The 17,387-nt window shown below is 51.6% G+C and overlaps 7 protein-coding genes and 2 non-coding genes across 9 annotated transcripts; 4 read left to right on the forward strand and 5 right to left on the reverse strand.

Moving 5' to 3' along the window:
- Positions 1-174: 174 nt before the first annotated feature.
- J4E93_001104 (uncharacterized protein) lies at positions 175-695 on the forward strand (the record flags this gene model as incomplete). The annotated part of the gene is made up of 2 exons (XM_049339059.1): positions 175-544; positions 598-695. The coding sequence occupies 2 exons, from the start codon at positions 175-177 to the stop codon at positions 693-695; spliced, it is 468 nt and encodes a 155-aa protein (XP_049203016.1).
- Positions 696-1,252: 557 nt separating this feature from the next.
- Positions 1,253-2,527, reverse strand: J4E93_001105 (uncharacterized protein; the record flags this gene model as incomplete). Its single annotated transcript, XM_049339060.1, has 1 exon — positions 1,253-2,527. The coding sequence occupies one exon, from the start codon at positions 2,525-2,527 to the stop codon at positions 1,253-1,255; it is 1,275 nt and encodes a 424-aa protein (XP_049203017.1).
- A 1,301-nt stretch (positions 2,528-3,828) lies between these two features.
- On the forward strand, positions 3,829-3,932 carry J4E93_001106. Its single transcript has one exon. It is a non-coding gene; the product is annotated as a tRNA-Glu (tRNA).
- Positions 3,933-4,120: 188 nt separating this feature from the next.
- J4E93_001107 lies at positions 4,121-4,236 on the forward strand. The gene has a single exon. It is a non-coding gene; the product is annotated as a tRNA-Arg (tRNA).
- A 410-nt stretch (positions 4,237-4,646) lies between these two features.
- On the forward strand, positions 4,647-5,911 carry J4E93_001108 (uncharacterized protein; the record flags this gene model as incomplete). The annotated part of the gene is made up of 2 exons (XM_049339061.1): positions 4,647-4,650; positions 4,920-5,911. The coding sequence occupies 2 exons, from the start codon at positions 4,647-4,649 to the stop codon at positions 5,909-5,911; spliced, it is 996 nt and encodes a 331-aa protein (XP_049203018.1).
- A 468-nt stretch (positions 5,912-6,379) lies between these two features.
- Positions 6,380-7,345, reverse strand: J4E93_001109 (uncharacterized protein; the record flags this gene model as incomplete). Its single annotated transcript, XM_049339062.1, has 1 exon — positions 6,380-7,345. One exon carries the CDS (start codon positions 7,343-7,345, stop codon positions 6,380-6,382), a length of 966 nt encoding a protein of 321 aa, XP_049203019.1.
- Positions 7,346-8,552: 1,207 nt separating this feature from the next.
- J4E93_001110 (uncharacterized protein) lies at positions 8,553-9,627 on the reverse strand (the record flags this gene model as incomplete). Its single annotated transcript, XM_049339063.1, has 2 exons — positions 8,553-9,205; positions 9,267-9,627. 2 exons carry the CDS (start codon positions 9,625-9,627, stop codon positions 8,553-8,555), a joined length of 1,014 nt encoding a protein of 337 aa, XP_049203020.1.
- A 439-nt stretch (positions 9,628-10,066) lies between these two features.
- J4E93_001111 (uncharacterized protein) lies at positions 10,067-11,527 on the reverse strand (the record flags this gene model as incomplete). The annotated part of the gene is made up of 2 exons (XM_049339064.1): positions 10,067-11,202; positions 11,302-11,527. The coding sequence occupies 2 exons, from the start codon at positions 11,525-11,527 to the stop codon at positions 10,067-10,069; spliced, it is 1,362 nt and encodes a 453-aa protein (XP_049203021.1).
- A 720-nt stretch (positions 11,528-12,247) lies between these two features.
- Positions 12,248-14,026, reverse strand: J4E93_001112 (uncharacterized protein; the record flags this gene model as incomplete). The annotated part of the gene is made up of 4 exons (XM_049339065.1): positions 12,248-12,585; positions 12,642-13,088; positions 13,147-13,721; positions 13,773-14,026. 4 exons carry the CDS (start codon positions 14,024-14,026, stop codon positions 12,248-12,250), a joined length of 1,614 nt encoding a protein of 537 aa, XP_049203022.1.
- Between the last annotated feature and the right edge of the window lie 3,361 nt (positions 14,027-17,387).

Raw genomic sequence — 17,387 nt, forward strand, 5'->3', positions numbered from 1 at the left:
GCAGTCACATCTTGACTCATTCGCTCTGGGTCACACGGTGGCGCTGAGCAAACTTATAAACTCAGACCCCTTATAGTCCTTTCATTCATTTTTTCTTATCGCACACCGCGAAGACGTTTACTATACTCCTCTCGGTCCACGCATCCCCCAAGTTGTTACTCCCATTCCCTCAACATGAGTACCGCCTACTCCTTGAAATGCACATATTTAAAAGCCTCTGTCACCAAGCCTAAGATGGTGGAGGGCAAAACGAACAATGCCGAAGTCCTCCGTGAAATTCCAAACATGAACGAGATGTTGGAAGGTAGAGAATACTGGGAGTGGACACGTCATACCAACTTGAGCGAAAAGGAAATCAAGGAATTTCAGAATGAGGATGGAGGACTTCATCACTTGGAAGTGAGATCGACAAGCGAGATTGAAGAGGCAAAGGCGGAGAGGGTTGCTGGGAAACACAAGGACGGCAACCAGAGGAACAAAAACGAACTGGAAGATGAATTTGACGACGTTGCGGACGAACCTAAAGTATGGACAACGATAAACCGTAAGCCACCTCTGCAGCATATGAATCACTCATAATGCTAACAGACACCACAGTATATGAGGCCTGGGAACCCAGTAAGAAAGAAGCCCACGAACGCTATGCCGCCGTTTTCGCAAATCATAAGAGCGATAAGGTTCAGAGTTCTGGTTAGCTTGAGGGCTACACATGCAGCTTGTGGTGGTGCGTGCCGGTACGGCATAGCGAGAGTTGTATCGGATGAAGGAGAATTTTTGATACCACCTAGTTCCTGAATGGCTATGCTCGTTACTCATTCATCTTCACCGTCGACCACGAGGTTGACTCCTTGTGTGACTATCGTGGCTTTGCATGTAGTCATACCAGCATGACCGTGGATGACTGTAACTACCACGTATGTAAGTATCTTGCTCTTTCCGACCAGTACTGCAAACCGACAGTTACCTATAGGACAGCCCGAAGCATCTCGTAGCTCTCTCAGCTCTCTCAGCTATAAGTAAATGTCCCAGTCACTACATGCAAGGCAAACGTGACGGAGTCAGATCATGAAAGAAACTTACATCTGGGAACAACAAAGCTTCAATTTTTGCCGCCCTCTATGAATTGAGCGTGGGTATCATGAACTGCCTAAACGCGCCGTAAATCCCTAACAAATACAATCACATCTTAAACGTTGAAAAACATTGCTGATATCACACCCTGGAGGTCCTCGTCGCGTCAAAGCCCAAACGCTCAGTGACCGTTGAGACCGTCGCTGAATTTCCGCTTTTTAGCCTCGCGCTCGCCGTCCTGGGGTGGGCGGTATTGGTCCAGTTTGCCCTGCAGACGGTACGTTTCCCGCTTGATATTCTCCGCGTTGGCCAAAAGGTCCATCTCGGTGACCGGAGCTTCAATACTAGCCAGCACGCTCTTAACAGTGCTGATATGATTGGCATCCTTTTTGTCGTCGCGCCAGCGCGGCGTTCCGTCTGCCTCGGCCTTGTATTTCCACTGCCCACCTTCTGTGCGGTAACATTCTATGATACGGCCGTCGAGGCGTTGGTTTAGAGATTTGAGTGTTTCCCACTCGGCGGGGGTGACGAAGAGGTTGGCGAAGACTTCGTAGTCATTCGAGTTATGATGCACGAGCAGTTGGAGGGGGGTGGGCATCGCATCGTAGTCGGGGATGAGGCCGTCTTCTCCGTCTTGTGGGTCTATGAGTGGGAAGTCGCCGAGGCGGAGCTTGAAGTCGATGGTGTTCTCATGTGGTGGCTTCCACTTGAGGATGTGTCTGTCGGTACCGAACTGGTAGGGTGTGGATACGCAGGTGAAGATTAGGCCGTCGTTGCCGTGTCGGAGGTTGGGGAGGATGCTGCTGAACATGTCTTCGAGCTTGTATGAAGGGTAGGTCTTCTTTCCTTTGAGTGCAAACGGCTTCAGGTCGTCTGGTGTAATGTTCTTCCCAAATGTCCTAGTCAAGCCGGCTTCGTACGGCTTGATGACCCATTCATGCAGCCGACCCAACCGCTTGTCCAGCGTCCTTTGCGTCACATTTGTATTATCCACCGCCAAGCAATCGAAGACATAAAAGTTGAGACGTGGGGCGGGCTCGTTTGGATATTGGTCATGAACCAGTTCGCCGTCCAGAAGGGTGCCGAACAAGAATGGCTCGGCTTCGTTCAGGTGCTGGTAGTGACGTATGCGAAATGGAGGCTGAACGTTGTAGTAGTTGTTCTTCCTGTCGATCAGGAAAGTCACAGGCTCGAAAGCTCCTGTCGGTCCCTCCTGCCAGTGCAAGTAGAGCAGGCAGCGCAAGCCGTCCGTCTTCTCGCACATGTAGTATTCATTGCGCTGGAGCTCGGCGACGTGTTCGCGCGAGAACGATACGGGCTGCGCGCCGGGAAAGCGTGGGTTATCGCGTTCGAGAAGTTCGGCGACAGATTGTTTGAGTGAATGCGCCTCGTCATTCGGTATTTGGAAGCCTGGAATCTGCGGCGGCGCGTGTGATGGTAGCGCGGCGGCCGGCATATTTGGGAAGATACTGGAGGTAGTCGCGGCGCTGTAAGAGATAGGGCTTCTAGCGCGATATAATTCGTATGCGGAGGCGATTGGAGGAGGGTTGGCTTTGGTCGTAGTCGCAATGATAGTTGTACAAGCAATAGATCGCCCGGGCGAGCTTACGCGCTAGTGAAGGGTCTGCTTATGTAATCACCAGCTGCGCTACGTAGTGATGGCTGTAGCATGACCCATCATGCTCCCGAGGTCCTGACCTCAACCACCGTTTAGACGAATGTTTGGTGTCGCATCAGATTCGTCGAAATTTATTCTGCTAGCGTACCGACTTTCCGATGTACTCTACTCCAACCATGGTACTACGACCGCGCACAATGCCGCGCCTATCAGCCATTTTCAAGCATATGACACCAACATAGCAACTGAAAACTCAGAGACACAAATTCCTTTGCTCTTGCCGATACTTCTTTTGTTCTTCAACAAAATCATCACCACAATTCTCACATCCAGTTACTGCCAGACCCCACACTCACGATGAGCGACTTACCCACGGAGATATGGGCCATGGTGTTCGCATATTCCGACGATACCAAACACCTCTGGCTTTCCTGCCGCAAAGTCTCTAGTAATTTGAAGGCTGCAGTCGAAATTTACATCAGCACCATCTTCCTCCCAAATTTCCTCACAGTATCCCTCGAATATCAGAGAAAAAACAAATCGACCATATCCTGCAGTCGCGGTCTTTTCAAAGGATACTCCCCAGACAAAACCCTTGCTTACTTCGATATGAGCCGTAACGACCGGCCATTCATTCAGTACGTTGACACGCAGCGAATGTGTCTCTACGTCGACAAACTACAAAGGGCATGGACAAACAAGGGGTTTGAAGTGCTGGCGAAATTGAAAGGGCCAAATCACGACCGTGCGATCTTTGTCAGACTTTTGGATGGCGTCACTGCTAGCCCTGCGGATACTAACGAGGGAGTTCTCACCTTTGGGCTCGACTTGGAAGATAAGATCCTGTGCTTTGACTGGCGAGAGGTCATGACCAAGAGCTTCATGGATAGTACTGATTGTGGGGGATATCTTATCGACCACCTGGCGTGGCGCGGTCGTGATAACAGGTTTCCCTGGTGGTGTTAGTGGTGGTTTTGGACTGCTCTATCGGAAGTGAAGTCGGGAATGTCTGTGGGATGAAAAAGAAGAAACAGCTCTGATGTGTTGCTAAGGATAGGCTCTATCGCGATTGCACATATCAAATGAAGAGTGTTTGAGGGCTGTATAAGAGGTTTTGTTGCCACTGAACTCCAATTAAAGGGTATGTAGTCTAATGGCCAAGACGCCCACTCTTTCGAGGGTGTCGTCGGGCTAATGAGCTCGACGGTTCATGGAGATGCGGGTTCGAATCTCGCTGTATCCAATCACCTTTTGCTTTTTGTTTCGTTCTTTGGCTGGTCTATTGGAGATGGATTTGGAGATGTCTGGCGAGGGACAACAAAGAACAGTCATGACGAATGTGACAAAGAAGCACTACGAGGACTGTACATCGCGATCAAGGACATCTCGGCGGTATTTAAGAGGTACTATTCGTGTTAAATGTCAGTTGAAGGGTACATGGTCTAATGGCAAAGGCGCCCGCTCCTACGGGAGTGACGCTGGCCCCAGCCGGTAACGGTTGGCAACCCAGCGGAGAGGAGATGCGGGTTCGAGTCTCGCTGTATCCAATTGTATTTTGCTGCTTGTATTGTTTTTGTCTTCATAGTTGTCATCTCGTTCTAGGGTTGTGCTCCTTAGTTAACACAAAGTCCTAGCTAGTCTGAGAACTAGAGACTGCTGTACCTTAACTATCTCGTCAAACAAAACAAAGAATTAACTAGACTACTTTAAGTTCTTGCAGCTATAGGTGTTGGGGTAGGCTGATGTTTTATTAGGAGGTAGACATTAATAAACAAGTGCATACTGGGCTCGCTTTTCGCTAGAACCACAGGCCTCGTGTTCAGAAAGAGCACCTCAGTATCCAAGCTTTCACTCAAATTAACGCCACTTCCTTAGGCTACTACAGACCTAGGTGTTTTTTTCGCAGGGGCAGATGGCGCGTTCTGATATAGGCTTTCAAGTTTTCGAGGAGCAACCCATGCGTAACTCCACCGAAACCGCCATGCTGTTGTCAACCCTTTCTCTCTTTTTGGCAATTGTCACAGCTTGTCCACCGCCCCTTAACAGCTTCAAATATGTCGCCAATTGTACCCACACAACATCACAGATGATCTCTAGCCTACTTGTAGCTAGAGACGGGTCTTCACTAAGTCGCAGATGGACTGAGATCGTGACTATGGTATGCTCGTTGCTACGCCCCAACGCATGATGTTCAGCTGACCGTTCAGCTAGTCCGGACAGCCTCGTACAGTGTGGCCCGACGGCCTCGTCCGATACTGTTTTGAAGACGAGAGCGCCCGCAACAACTTCAAGGACGACATTGACGCAGCCTGGAAACTCTGGGTAGACAAGATTGGGGAACCTGGTTGCCCAAGCGGTCACATACTTCAGTTCAGGGAGTACAGAGTCAAGGAAGCCGTGTGGCCGTACTGCTACAACAAACGCGAAAAGGATGACGACCCTTGGGTCTGGAATAAGCACGTCAAGAACGACATCGCCGTTGTCGCGGAATCCAAAGACACCGAGACACAGGCCTCTTCGGTCACGGGATACATACCCCAAGAATGGAGTGACGAGCAAGGTCGCCACGGCATCCATCTCGGTCTGTCATTCAAGCAAAAGTACCCGCCAGATTACTGGATCACAACCGTCGCCCACGAACTAGGCCACCTGTTCGGATTCTGGCATGAGCACCAGCGCGAAGACCGCAACGACTACGTTCACTTTGACTGCTCCAAACTGCGGGGTTACGCAGCTGCGAAAGCGAAAGTCGATGCGGCGAAAGAACATACCATGGAACAAATCTGCGCCGACTACCGTCTAGCTCTCCAATACGACTTCCCCGCTGTCCAAGACTACGATACCATTGACCATATCGCGCCTCTCCACGACGGAGGTATTGAGTTACCACTATACATCAACAATGACCTAGAATTCGACGACGAATCTATCATGTTGTATACCTCAGCGGAGTTCGCGAACGACGGAGCCAATACAGACGATGTCCTACAAGTCCCATTAGCATTCTGGAAGCACCGTGGTATAGGCTTCGATCCACCAAACCCAGTCACAAAAGAGGACCTAGAAATCATCGACGTGCGATGGAAAGTCAGCGACGGAGATGCAGACGGCGTCCGCCATTTGTACCCTTACATCGAATCGGACGAAGAGATGGAGAAGAGAAACCAACCTGGCCGCCGTACCTGGATAGAATGGACGTCTGAGTTCAATAGCATGGTATAACTGAGATGATACCAAGGTGAAGTATTATAGATTACAACCATATGTAAACGGCGATACATCCGTTCGATCAACGAACAGCGCCGTATCCGTGAGATAGATGAAAAGCAAGATCTTGAGTGGGGTATATAGCGAACCGAATGAATCCAACCGGCACAGTACGTCGCCGCGCAAGATCGTCCAGTCCATCGTCATGTACCGTAACGCCGGAGATCCAAAATCCAAAATCCAAAATAAGGCGCGTAGGCCTACATATCGTACATAATGTTACAGCGTATTATAACAGAGTTGCGAGCCAAAGGGGGCTCGTGAATGGATCCAGAATAGAACGCCTCGCTGGAAAAAGAAGGCCCGGACCCCGTAGTAGTGGTGGTGGTGGTGTTACATATATTACAGATGACATGTTCTCATAAACACGTCTCAGTCGCGTCGGTCGGTGATGTCAACGCATGTGGCTCCATCGTCTTCCATCTAGAAAAAGCCCTTGCTCTTTCCAGCTCCGAGTTTCGGGCTCATCGGTCCAAAGAGCTTCATATCCGTATTCATCTTCTTGACAAACACCAGATAGGCCTCCAGCGCCTCATCTTGCGTTTTGAAAGTCTTATCCCGATTCATCCACATCTTGAGGTATTTGTCCGAACCAACATCTTTCAGCGCTGCGTACCAACCGCCAGAGGAGCGCTGGCGCAACGAGATCGCTAGGTTCTTGCCTTTGAGACCAGTAACGTTGGACGCTTCGCGGAGGCAGGCGGCGCGTAGGTCGCTGTATTCATCGTCTTCGAGGGAAGAGGATGAGGACGTTCGCTCCATCTTTGGTCGCGACGAGGAGGTGCGAGCATCGAGCTTAGGACGCGAGGGTTCCTTGGGTTTGGGCGCAGGTTTCGATTCGGTCTTCTTGCGTGACGGGGTAGAGACCTTGAGCTCTGGGGCCTTCTTTGGCGGCGCGGCGGCTTTGGGTGTTGGGGGAGTTTTCGGTCGCGAACTTGACTTCTTCTCTGATTTGGACGACTTCTCGGCCTTTTCGGATTTTGACTTTTCAGACTTTTCTGTCTTTGAAGACTTCTCTGGCTTTGATGCGGAAGGTGTGCTGGTTTTTGACGGCGCGGATGGTTTCGATGCGGTAGCTGTCTTGGAAGACTTCGACTTCGATGGTGTTGGCGGTGTGGGCTTTTCTGGTGGCGATGTTCTGGCCTTGAAGGAATCGAAAGGACTTGGCCATGCGCCTATGGCTTTTGGTGTTTCTTCGACCACTGGCGCATCTTTCTTTGACCTGGAGGTTTTCGCGGGCGTCTTTGGTTCTGGGGCCGTCTTAGTCGCAGCAGAAGCCTTGAGTGGCGCGCCTCTCCTTCCCGTCGCGACTGGAGGCGGAGGAGCAGCGTCGGGAACTGCAGCCTCTCCAAACAGCTGCCGTGCTCTATCCTTTACACTGGGAAACATCGCGTGTTCGGATCTGGGGTGGTATAACTCGGGCCGACTATACTGCTGGTAGAATGCAAAGTGCTAAACGCGCGATTACGATTAAGAGGTACTACAAATACACAATGACAGCGCGCGTCAAGACTATGCGAAATGGGAGAAGTAAACAAGATGCGTAAAGAGATGGAAACATTACTGGGGACCTCGGGATGGGATACGGATTATTCTGGTGCCTAGTTGTGCAACCATGACACGCCCCCATGCCGCATCGGCCAGCATGCGAACAGGCGTTCACATCCAAATCCTGCGTAATTGAGCTAGCGGCCGCTTCTAGAACGCTTGAGAGCATCTCGGAATGCGGGTGGCAAGCGGGTCCCGCGGTTGTTGTTTTCAACGTTATCGATTGAGCATGCTGGACGCGACTCCTGCCATGCGCGCCCAACTTGACCTCAGCATTGTTTCTCAACTCGATCAGCTTGAAAGCCCATCTGACAGCTGAGAAGAAAATTGTTTCATGGTGAAATGGTGTACATTGCGATGACCGTTAGGGGCAGTAACGTTACGAGCCACAGTGGCCCCTTTTCCGGAGAACCGGGCTGTGCGGGAAATTGGAACGGGGACGAAGGACGGCGCGGCAAACACCTTCCGGATGAGAACAATGGCCACAACGCTGCGCAAATGGTGTTGAAGGAAACAGTGGCATCATTGTCAGACGTTCGTGATGGAGATGAGATGACTTGCGATAAGGTGAGTTATCTTGGGCTGCATTGTGCATGCTGCACGTCAGTCAACGTGCAGCGAAACGGGTTCGGAATGTGGTATAGCGGGCTCCACCCCTTTAGCGCACCCTATTTTGAGCCACGTCTCTCATCTCATCCCAGATACCCCATACCTGTCCTTCGCTTACCCAGCCGTTCGCGCTCCCTAGGGATGCCTTGACATCCTGCTGAACCAGTCGCTTGGTTTCTCAAACTCTAGAATTTCTGCAACACAATGGTAGCTCAAAGGTTGTCTATTGTTTGTTTGTAATTATTCCAGCGCTTCCATGACACCCGGATCACTCCCAGCTCCTCGTGAACTTTACCAGTCCCAACCGTTCTGCTTTTCAGCCGTTACTATGGCGCCCCCTCAAGAATCCCTCCTTATGGCTCCCCAGGTACTGGCCAACGACCCGATCAGCAGCTCCAATAGACCGAAGCGAGTAAACTGTACGTAAAACACAAAAAGGCTAAGCATATGGCCCAACAATTTCCTGTGTTTTGGCCCAAACCTTGTCCTGGGCGCCGCTCGCCCTCAATCTCGCCAGCGGCTTCTCGTTGAGCGTCGTCTCACAAGTATGCCATATCAGGAACAAGCCTCCGTCTTTCTGTCCTACCGTGTTCTTCCCTTCCGCAACACCTTCCCTCAACGGTACACCTTTCCCTCCAAAAGCCGCACTGGTAATCTGATACACATACCTCTCACCGGCCTCCTCTTCCCTATACGTCATAATCCTGATAACCGGATCCATGAACATCCAAGCCGCCCACGAACCCCAAGACCCTTCCTTGAACCCGCGGAACAGATTTCCCGTCCGCACACTCCCTGGATGCGCGTGTATGAATACGATGCTCTTGTTCTCTGGAATCGCCGCAAGGCGTTCGAGTGAGAGCGTGGCCATGTTGATCATGTGTATCATCGTGGTCATGCCACCGAAGGCGCCCGGGGCTTCGAGTAGTAGATCATCTGGTTTGAAGAACCAGTCGGTTTCCATTCCGCCCGCGCGTACGCTTATTACGCGTGCGCGATCCGAGGCGCGGAGTAGGGGAAGGAGGTTTTGTGTGAAGCAGAATCGCGCGTAGAACTCTAGTGCTTGGCTAATGTCTAGGCCTTCGGATGTAGCTGGGTATGTAAGTATTGGATGAAGCGCGTGGGGAACAGAACTAAAGTTGCATCAACTTACTTTCTCGCCCGAAAAATGGTACGTATCCGGTTGTTAGGAAGAGGAGATCGATGCTGGTTTCGAGCTTCTTGATGTGGTCGCATATCCGCTTTACTTCTGACAGCAACGTCACCTGGCCTTCTACCCATACGATACTCGCATTTGGATTCGCCGTATGCAACTCGTCGATGAATGGCTGGAACGCCGCTTTGCTCTCTTTTCTTCCAACGACGTAGGCTTTGAAGTTTGTTCCCAGCTTTGCGATTGCTCCCAGCGTGATCTTTCCTATGCCTGAGGTCCCACCGACCAACACTGCAATTCGGGGTGCCGTCTCTTCGTCGATCTGCGCATTACTTTCTTTGATCTTGGTAAGGTGCACCATGTTGTTGCTGCCTTTAAAGATTGACTGTGAGTGTATGTCCTAGGTAATTTGGGTATCGTGGGTAAATACAGTGGATGCACACTGTGTAAGGGTTGAGAGTGCCTGGATATGCGGGCGCGGTTACCTAGCTGCGCCTCGTGGACGAATTGCGCACGGCAACAACGACCGGATGATTTCGAAAACCTCCGCGCAGCATTTTGTGGCAGTGACTGCATATGCGCCAAGTGTTTGTGATACCTTCCGAGGTCATCTGTGGTCGACAGCTTCTCAAAATCATTCGAGTTTGCCGCCGTCTGTTGCATTTCACAACATCTCCAAACACGAACGCAAGTAAAATGAAAGGGAGGTATGTGAAATGCTAATCTGATTGTATGGAAAATACTTGTTTCCTGCCATGCTCCCGTACCCATAACGCCTGCAGATTCTTGTCGAACTAAATTTACGCCTGCGCGCTGACAGGCTTGATGCCCACCTCGGTCATCTTCGTCTTCTCCACTTCCTCAACTGGGCTATCCGCCCTCTCTACAACATCAGTTAGACCCATGTAGTTCAAGCTCGCCGTCCAACCTAGGTCATCGCCGAAGTAATTCTTCATGACCTCAACACCGTACTTGATGCCGTTCTTCGGGTCGTATGTCAGACATTGCTTGCCAACTGCTAGACCAATGACTGCATCCCATGCTGGCAGCTCTGTTTGGGTGTACTGCTCGGTTGAAGGAGCAAGTTCTGAGTTGAGGATGGCAGAGTAGATGTTCTGTGCGGCGGCTTGACCCATGACTGTCGCGCTGCCTGCGCGCTTGATACCGGTCCAGGCGATCACATCACCGACGCCGAAGTGAGATGATGCGTTTGGGATATTGTCCTTGAACATCAGAGATTGGTGGACCATGATCTCCTTGTCCTCGTTTAGGCACTCTGTCGGCAAGACACCCGTGGTCGGTGTGCCCTTCTTCGTCGAGTCAATGACGAAATCGGCTGTGATTGTGTCGTTGTTTGCGAGTGTGACCGTGAACTGACCATTCGGCAGTTCTGCGATAGATGCGCGGCTACCCAAGACTAGCTTGACGCCCTCTTCTTCGAGCAGGATCTTTGCTCGCTCCTTAACATCTGCTGGTAGTGGCTCCGAAGACAGTACTTCACTCCGTGAGTGCACGAGTGTGACGTCGATCTCAGGGTAGTAGTTCTTGATCTCAGCAGCGAATTCGACACCGACCGCACCAGCGCCGATGACTACAACTTTTCTTCCTTCACACTTCGATGGGTCGCCGCCAGTGATCTTCTCGATAAAAGCCTTTGAATCTCTCTGGTACTCTTCGAAGCTTCCGGACTTTGGTACAGCAGGGAACGGTCTCTTCAGGCCAGTGGCCATGACTAGGTAGTCGTATGATTGGTGTTGGGTCTTGCCATTGCGATCGCACCACTCTGCCACCTTGGCTTCAGGGTTGATGTTCTTCACGCTTCCATGCTTGAAGTGCAGATTTGGGTGCTTTAGCTCATTCAGGTGGCTATACCTCTTCCACATATGGGTTGTGTACTTTGGTGTAACATGGGCGAGCGGTGCGCCAACCGAGTGGACTGCAAGACTCAAGCATTAGTTGAAGTTCCTCTAACGCAAGGTGACAAGGTGGGGCAGTGAAGATGCTGAGCCTCGGCTAGTGGGGTAGAGTGACGCACAGTAACCATCGCGCTCATCGATGACAGTAATTTCAACCCCTCTGTTACTCCTTGCACCCTTGAAGTCAGGACCCGGGTAGACACTCTGTCGGGCCTTCCCTTGTGAGAGTTCCAGGAGGTTGACGACAGTAGAGATGCCTCCGTATGCGCAGCCGACAACGAGTACGCGGTTGGGATTTGATAGGCTGAGGTTGCCCAGTGTGTCTGTAACGCCTTGGAGCCTCATTGTGAATATTTGATCTGATAAAGGAGGGGTCGTGGGGGTGTAGGAGTGTTGGCAGGGCGGGATGAGAGGAAGATGATCTGATTAGATTACAAGCACAGGTGGCAGAACGCCCACTTCTATATGCCGGCAGCGCACCACACATACACCACACCGACATCGGAAATCAGCTAACTATCGTCGCGCCAGTAACTAAGCTATTCGCAAGTACACGAGCGATCCACCGTCGTCGCGGATGTGGTGTATCGATGTGCGATTGGTGGATGAGAAGGCATCTTATCAGATCCGAGCATTATCCGGTGCAAATTTTATCTGATGCCCCACTCTAACTGCATCTGCCCATCCATCGTGTCTTGCCAAGATGAGCAACCAAAGACCTGACTACTCAACGGCGTTCAATGACAGCCTGGTTTCGGTTACAGCTACCGGAAAGTCGCGTGTTTGACCGCTTTTCGACTATATCCCCACATCAGGCCTCCGCTGGTGGACACACATGTGCGGAGGCCAAGGCCGCTGGTGACAGTCACGATTCAGAACGTTACAATGAGTTCGTATCATGGGTGCACAATCATCCGCTGCATATGACACCTAGCCCAAGTTAAGTGGAGAAAAAGTCTATATTCAATCTTCGTCTTCATCGTCAGATCTATTAGCATCAAACCCAAGTAACTCATCGCCTTCTCCTTCTTCATCCTCACCCCTAACCTCTATATCACGTATCTGTCATTCGCCCTTGAACCCATCTACAAGCACAACAGGACCTTTGTACTGCTTGCGTCCTCGAATAGCATAATCAATACCACTAAGAATAGCCACACCAACAAACATAACAACAGCCCAGTTGAAGTACGCCAGGTCAATAGGAGTAGACTCGGGCCAGAAGCACCAGAAGAAGGCGTGGGAAGAGTAGAGAACGCCGCCGATGTTAATGGGTACGCCCCACTTTCCGAGGGACCAGCGGCATTTGGGGAGAAGTTCCGGGTGGCGGATGCGGCGGTAGAGGACGGCGCCGATGGAGAACATGTATGTTATCATGAGTGCTACGACGTTGAGCGAGATGACTGGAGTGCATTAGTTGACATTGTACAAATATGTGGATGGGAAGGAAGAAACATACTAGCGTTGAAAGCAGTATCGGAGCCAATGTTGATCAGACTCAGCGCAACCGTAATAAGACAAGTCACCGTCACAGCATTCGCCGGAATTTCCAACTTTGGATCAACATGGCCGATCCAGTTGCTGAAGGGAAGACCCTTGTCTCTAGCGAACGCCCAGGTTTGGCGCGAAGTCGACAAGTTGAAGGTTAACGTGCCCGCGAAGATAAGCACCGTGGGAATGGCGTTGAGGGCTACGACACCACCGGAGTTGACGGCCTGGGCGAAGACCCACATGTGTGGGTAGTCTTCTGCGAGTGCGGCATCGACATCGGTGATCATGAACATGTAGCTGATTAGGAAGACTATTCCCAGAGAGCCGTTCATGAGGTATGCGCCGATCATGGCGCGGGGAACGGTTTTGCCGGCGTCTTTGATCTCCTCGGCCATGTGGGCTGCGGAGTCGGAGCCTGTGATCGGGTGTTAGCTTTTGTTTCAATGAGGGAGCTTGTGGAGAAATAGACTTACAGATACAAGCATAGATGGCAGACACCTGGCCCACCATAAGAGCCAAGCCAGTTGAACTCCAGTTTCCGCCATTCTTGAACTGGGTGAAAGTCACTTCAGCAGTAGCCCGTGGCGACAGAACCCAGAAGACAATGATGATGGCCAAGAAACCGAATACGTGAACGACCAACATGACGTTCTGGAAAATAGGCATGGCCTTTGAGCCCCAGATGTTCAGGACCCAGACCAAGAAGGTCACTGCAATGACCATGAGCGTCCCGTGCCAGCTGGTGGGCTCGTATTCTGGGTACATGACGATGACGGAGGCTTGGATTAGGGTGCCGACGAGGAAAGGTCCGGAAGCTGTACCGGCTTGCCATGATAGTGTTGACATCCAGCCGATGAAGTAGCTGAATGGCTTCTGGACGCTTGGAGGTGAGAACTCGGAGACCCAGTGGTACTGGCCACCGGCCGTTGGTGCCATCGACGCCATCTCTGCTAGCGACAGCATAACAGTGCTGAAGCCGAACCATGTCCAGACGAAACTCCAGATAAGACCTGCTGGACCTCCATCGAGAAGGCCTTGGTATGTTGCACTACGATACTGTCAGTTCCTAGTCCACATTCATCGTACCAAGGTAACCTACGTCAAAAGCACTTCCCAAGTTCCCTGCAGAATAACGGTAAACGCCAACGCAGACAACGGCCGATAATTCCTTTTCAGCTCTTGCACCTTGCCCATGCGCTCCATATCCGCGCGATCAGCTCTTGTGAAACCCCTCAGAGACTGATGATACTCCTGGCTCTCATCCCCATCCAACGACCGCGACGCATTCGCTCGCGACTCCAACGCAGCCTGCTTATCCATACTGCCAAGCGGCTGAGCCTCGTAAGCAGCCATAACCAGATGCGCGCCTTAAGATATGCAGGAACGCAGCGCCTCAATAAAAATGAGACCCAAGGAACAGGAACAGCAAACGCAAACGAACAAGCGAGAACGATGCGATGGTAAGTAAAAAGAAGGGATTGCCCACACGGACACACGAAATGGCGTGCACATGCATGCTGGCGAGATGGGCTCGTCCAGCCGCTGCGAAATGCCTTGTCTGCCGCTTCCACGAAGAAGTGGGGTGCACTAGACCTAAACCCCCTTCACATACCCGGCACTCTTTTCTTCTCGAGCGGAGCCAGGGTCCAATGGTGCAGATACACTCCGGTGCACATGTCAGCCAACAAGATCGTCGCGGTACACAGTGCGTGGCCCTCCGACTTGCCATGAATGGTTTGACGTCCTGTCCGCCCATATGCCACTATCCCTGCCGCTAGCGCGACACCACGCGGCCCGCTTCCTTATATGGGGGTTTGCTGCGGCTGGGCCGTAAGCTATCGCTGCAGGAGTCGTACATTGATTACATGTAGTTACATCTGCCGCGGCTTGTGTAGGAAAAGAAAATCCGCCGAGATGACACGTTCGTGAGAGGTGGAAACGTCTCTCTAGGGGAAGCGGAAGAATTCGTTCTGGACCTTCTCCAGCCTTACGAGGTTGAAATGAAGGGAGCCAGGGTGAAGATCAGATTAGCGATGTTGATCATGGTATGATTCGTAATTCATGGTACGATTTGTAGCTTTCTGTAACCGTATTGCTGCTTCGAACGGATATTACCTAGGAAATCTCAAATCAGACATGCTGGTTGCCGAGCTCATCAAACCCGAGGGAACGGTAAACTTTCACAAGAATTTTACTTGTCCTACCGTTCAGTAACCCGCTCGCATCCCGCTAGCTACCTAAATGTCATATCAACGTATGGCAGCATGCGGCTGTCATTCCGCCCAGCGCCGCGCCTTGTTGGCGTCAGCCACTGTAGCACATACAAGGACGAAGAGACCCTTATGCGTTAGGAGTACTTGGTCATGGCTCGCTTAGCATCAGACGCCATCTTCAACATGATCTCTCGTGAACCCGTGTACATGGGTCGGATTCGGTCCTGATCAATAAGCGATGAGCGTGAGGGAGGACGACGCGAAGGGAGTGACATGGGCGGTATAACGTCCGCGCGAGCTCTCATTGGGCTGGCTGTGTGCAAACCACAGGCGGTATAGGTACATGTCAGACGCAGGTGCACCTGTACAGAACCCAAAGGGTCGCCCTCCGACAGCTGCCGTGGAATCTGTCTGCCTGTCATCTTATGGCCGCCACTCTGTTGTACCTTTCGTTCTTCGTTCTTTTCTTTGATACTCGATGGCGGGAGAGGTGATTCCTCCGCCGTATGTTATATCTGCAGATGACAAGCGCGGTCTCATTGTTGTGACTGGTGCAGCTGTCTTGGCTTTTGTCTGGTCCTGTTTTCTGATCCGAGTATGGTTGCGCCTGCAATCGAGGGAGTGGCGATCTGATGGTAAGTGCCCTAGAGGTGTTCTGTACCCCAAGTTGAGACATTGTGCTGATGGCGTGTGTGCAGATTGGTGGCTCGCGATAGCGACTTTGCTCGACACGGTACAATCAGGAATCATATTCCATCTCGTCAACCTAGGCCTAGGAGCCTCACAAGTCGGTGTACCATTGTCGCAACTTGAGCAACTTGGAAATGTACGTGGTGTTTGAGTTTTGGCGATTCAGCGTCCCTTCTGGATCAGCGCGTGGGTGTCGGCTCCTTGCTTCCTTCTGGCGTTCGCGCAGGGCAGCCGCGACCGAGTGAACCGCCGAACATCTGGGGAAACCGCGTCTAACAACCAACAGGAAGGGTTTGCGTCGCAGATCATCTATATCTTTGTTATACTCGCCTCGAAGCTGTCGGTGCTCTCTCTATACCTACGACTATCGCCGGGTGGATCGCATCGCATAGCATCATGGTCGCTTGTGGCACTGTCCTGTCTATGGGCACTGGTATCCGTCATCCTGATCGCCATACCATGCAACCCAGCGCAAACATATACAGATGCGGATAATTGTACGAACAGGGTACGTCAACAGTCCTAGACGACTTCATTCCTATGCCCGAACCAACACCAAGCCCTACTCCGAGTCAAAGGCACATCCTCTTCCTCAATGACTTTTGAAATTGAGCTTCGCTTCAAGTTGACTCTACATCCCCATACTAACGCACCACCACAGTGGCCAAAATGGCTAAGCATAGGCACCTTCGACATCCTAACCGAACTCCTAATCTTCCTAACCGCAATCCACCTAATCTACTCCCTGCAAATGCGCCTCCTCGCCAAACTCCTCGTAATCCTCGCTTTCTCCGCCCGCCTCCCGGTGATCGCAATCGCTGGAATCCGGCTCTACTACCTCGATTTGCGACTACGCGGCTCAAACTTCACTTTCGACTACATAATCGCCACGCAATGGCAGATGGGATATGCGATCATGTCGAGTACGATAACGGGTATGGGGCCGTTTTTGAAGCCGTTTGATAAGGAGTATGTGAGTAGTACGTATAAGCAGTATGGAGCGGGGGGTAGTGGGAGTGGGAGTGGGGGGAGGTCGAGGATGGAAAGTGCGTTGACGACGCAGTCGAGTGGGATGCTGCCACCAGCGAGGAGGCAGATGATGGGGCATGGTCACGGCCATGGCCATCACAGGCGGTCCGCGGATAACATCTCGGAATCTTATCTCATGGATACGTTGCCCAGTCGGCGGGCGAGCAAGCAGTCCCTGGGAGACCAAGACGGCTCTCATGGTCTTGAATTGATGCAGAGCAGTAGTCCGACAAGAGCGTCGCCGCCGGGGCATACTCATGGGTTTATGACGGCAGATGAGCATTTTCGTCCTACGCATATGTATCGTGGGCATGAAGCGGAAGTTTGGGTCGGAGAGAGGAGTCTGAGCATTACGAGAGAGGAGATGGATAGGGCTGCTGCGGATGGGGGGAGTGGTTCCAAGGCTGGGACTCGCTTGGTGATTGGCAAGAAGAAGGAATTCAAGATCGAGGTTGATCGAGCGAGCCGCATTGTGTAGGCTCTGTGCTACATCGTTTGGGTGGCCGTTTTGCTTTGAAATGAGTTTAGAATACCCCTCTGTAGTTTGCGTTGGTTTGGTGGGAAAGTCGGAAGAGAAAGGCCGGAGTATACAGATACGACATTATGACGATAGAAGCCTGTAGATACAAACATCTCATTAGCAACATGTCCGGAATTTCTTGAAGTGTTAGAGATTGCTTAGTACGTGCTGTGACAACGAGAAGGGAGGACAAAAGCACGCATTTCGGCTGCAAAGAAAGTACTGCTAATAGATGCCAGGACTTTAGCTATTGTCAATACCA

This window comes from Alternaria ventricosa (assembly GCF_023758065.1).
Source record: "Alternaria ventricosa strain BMP 2768 chromosome Unknown scaffold_2, whole genome shotgun sequence".
Lineage (NCBI taxonomy): Eukaryota > Fungi > Ascomycota > Dothideomycetes > Pleosporales > Pleosporaceae > Alternaria > Alternaria ventricosa.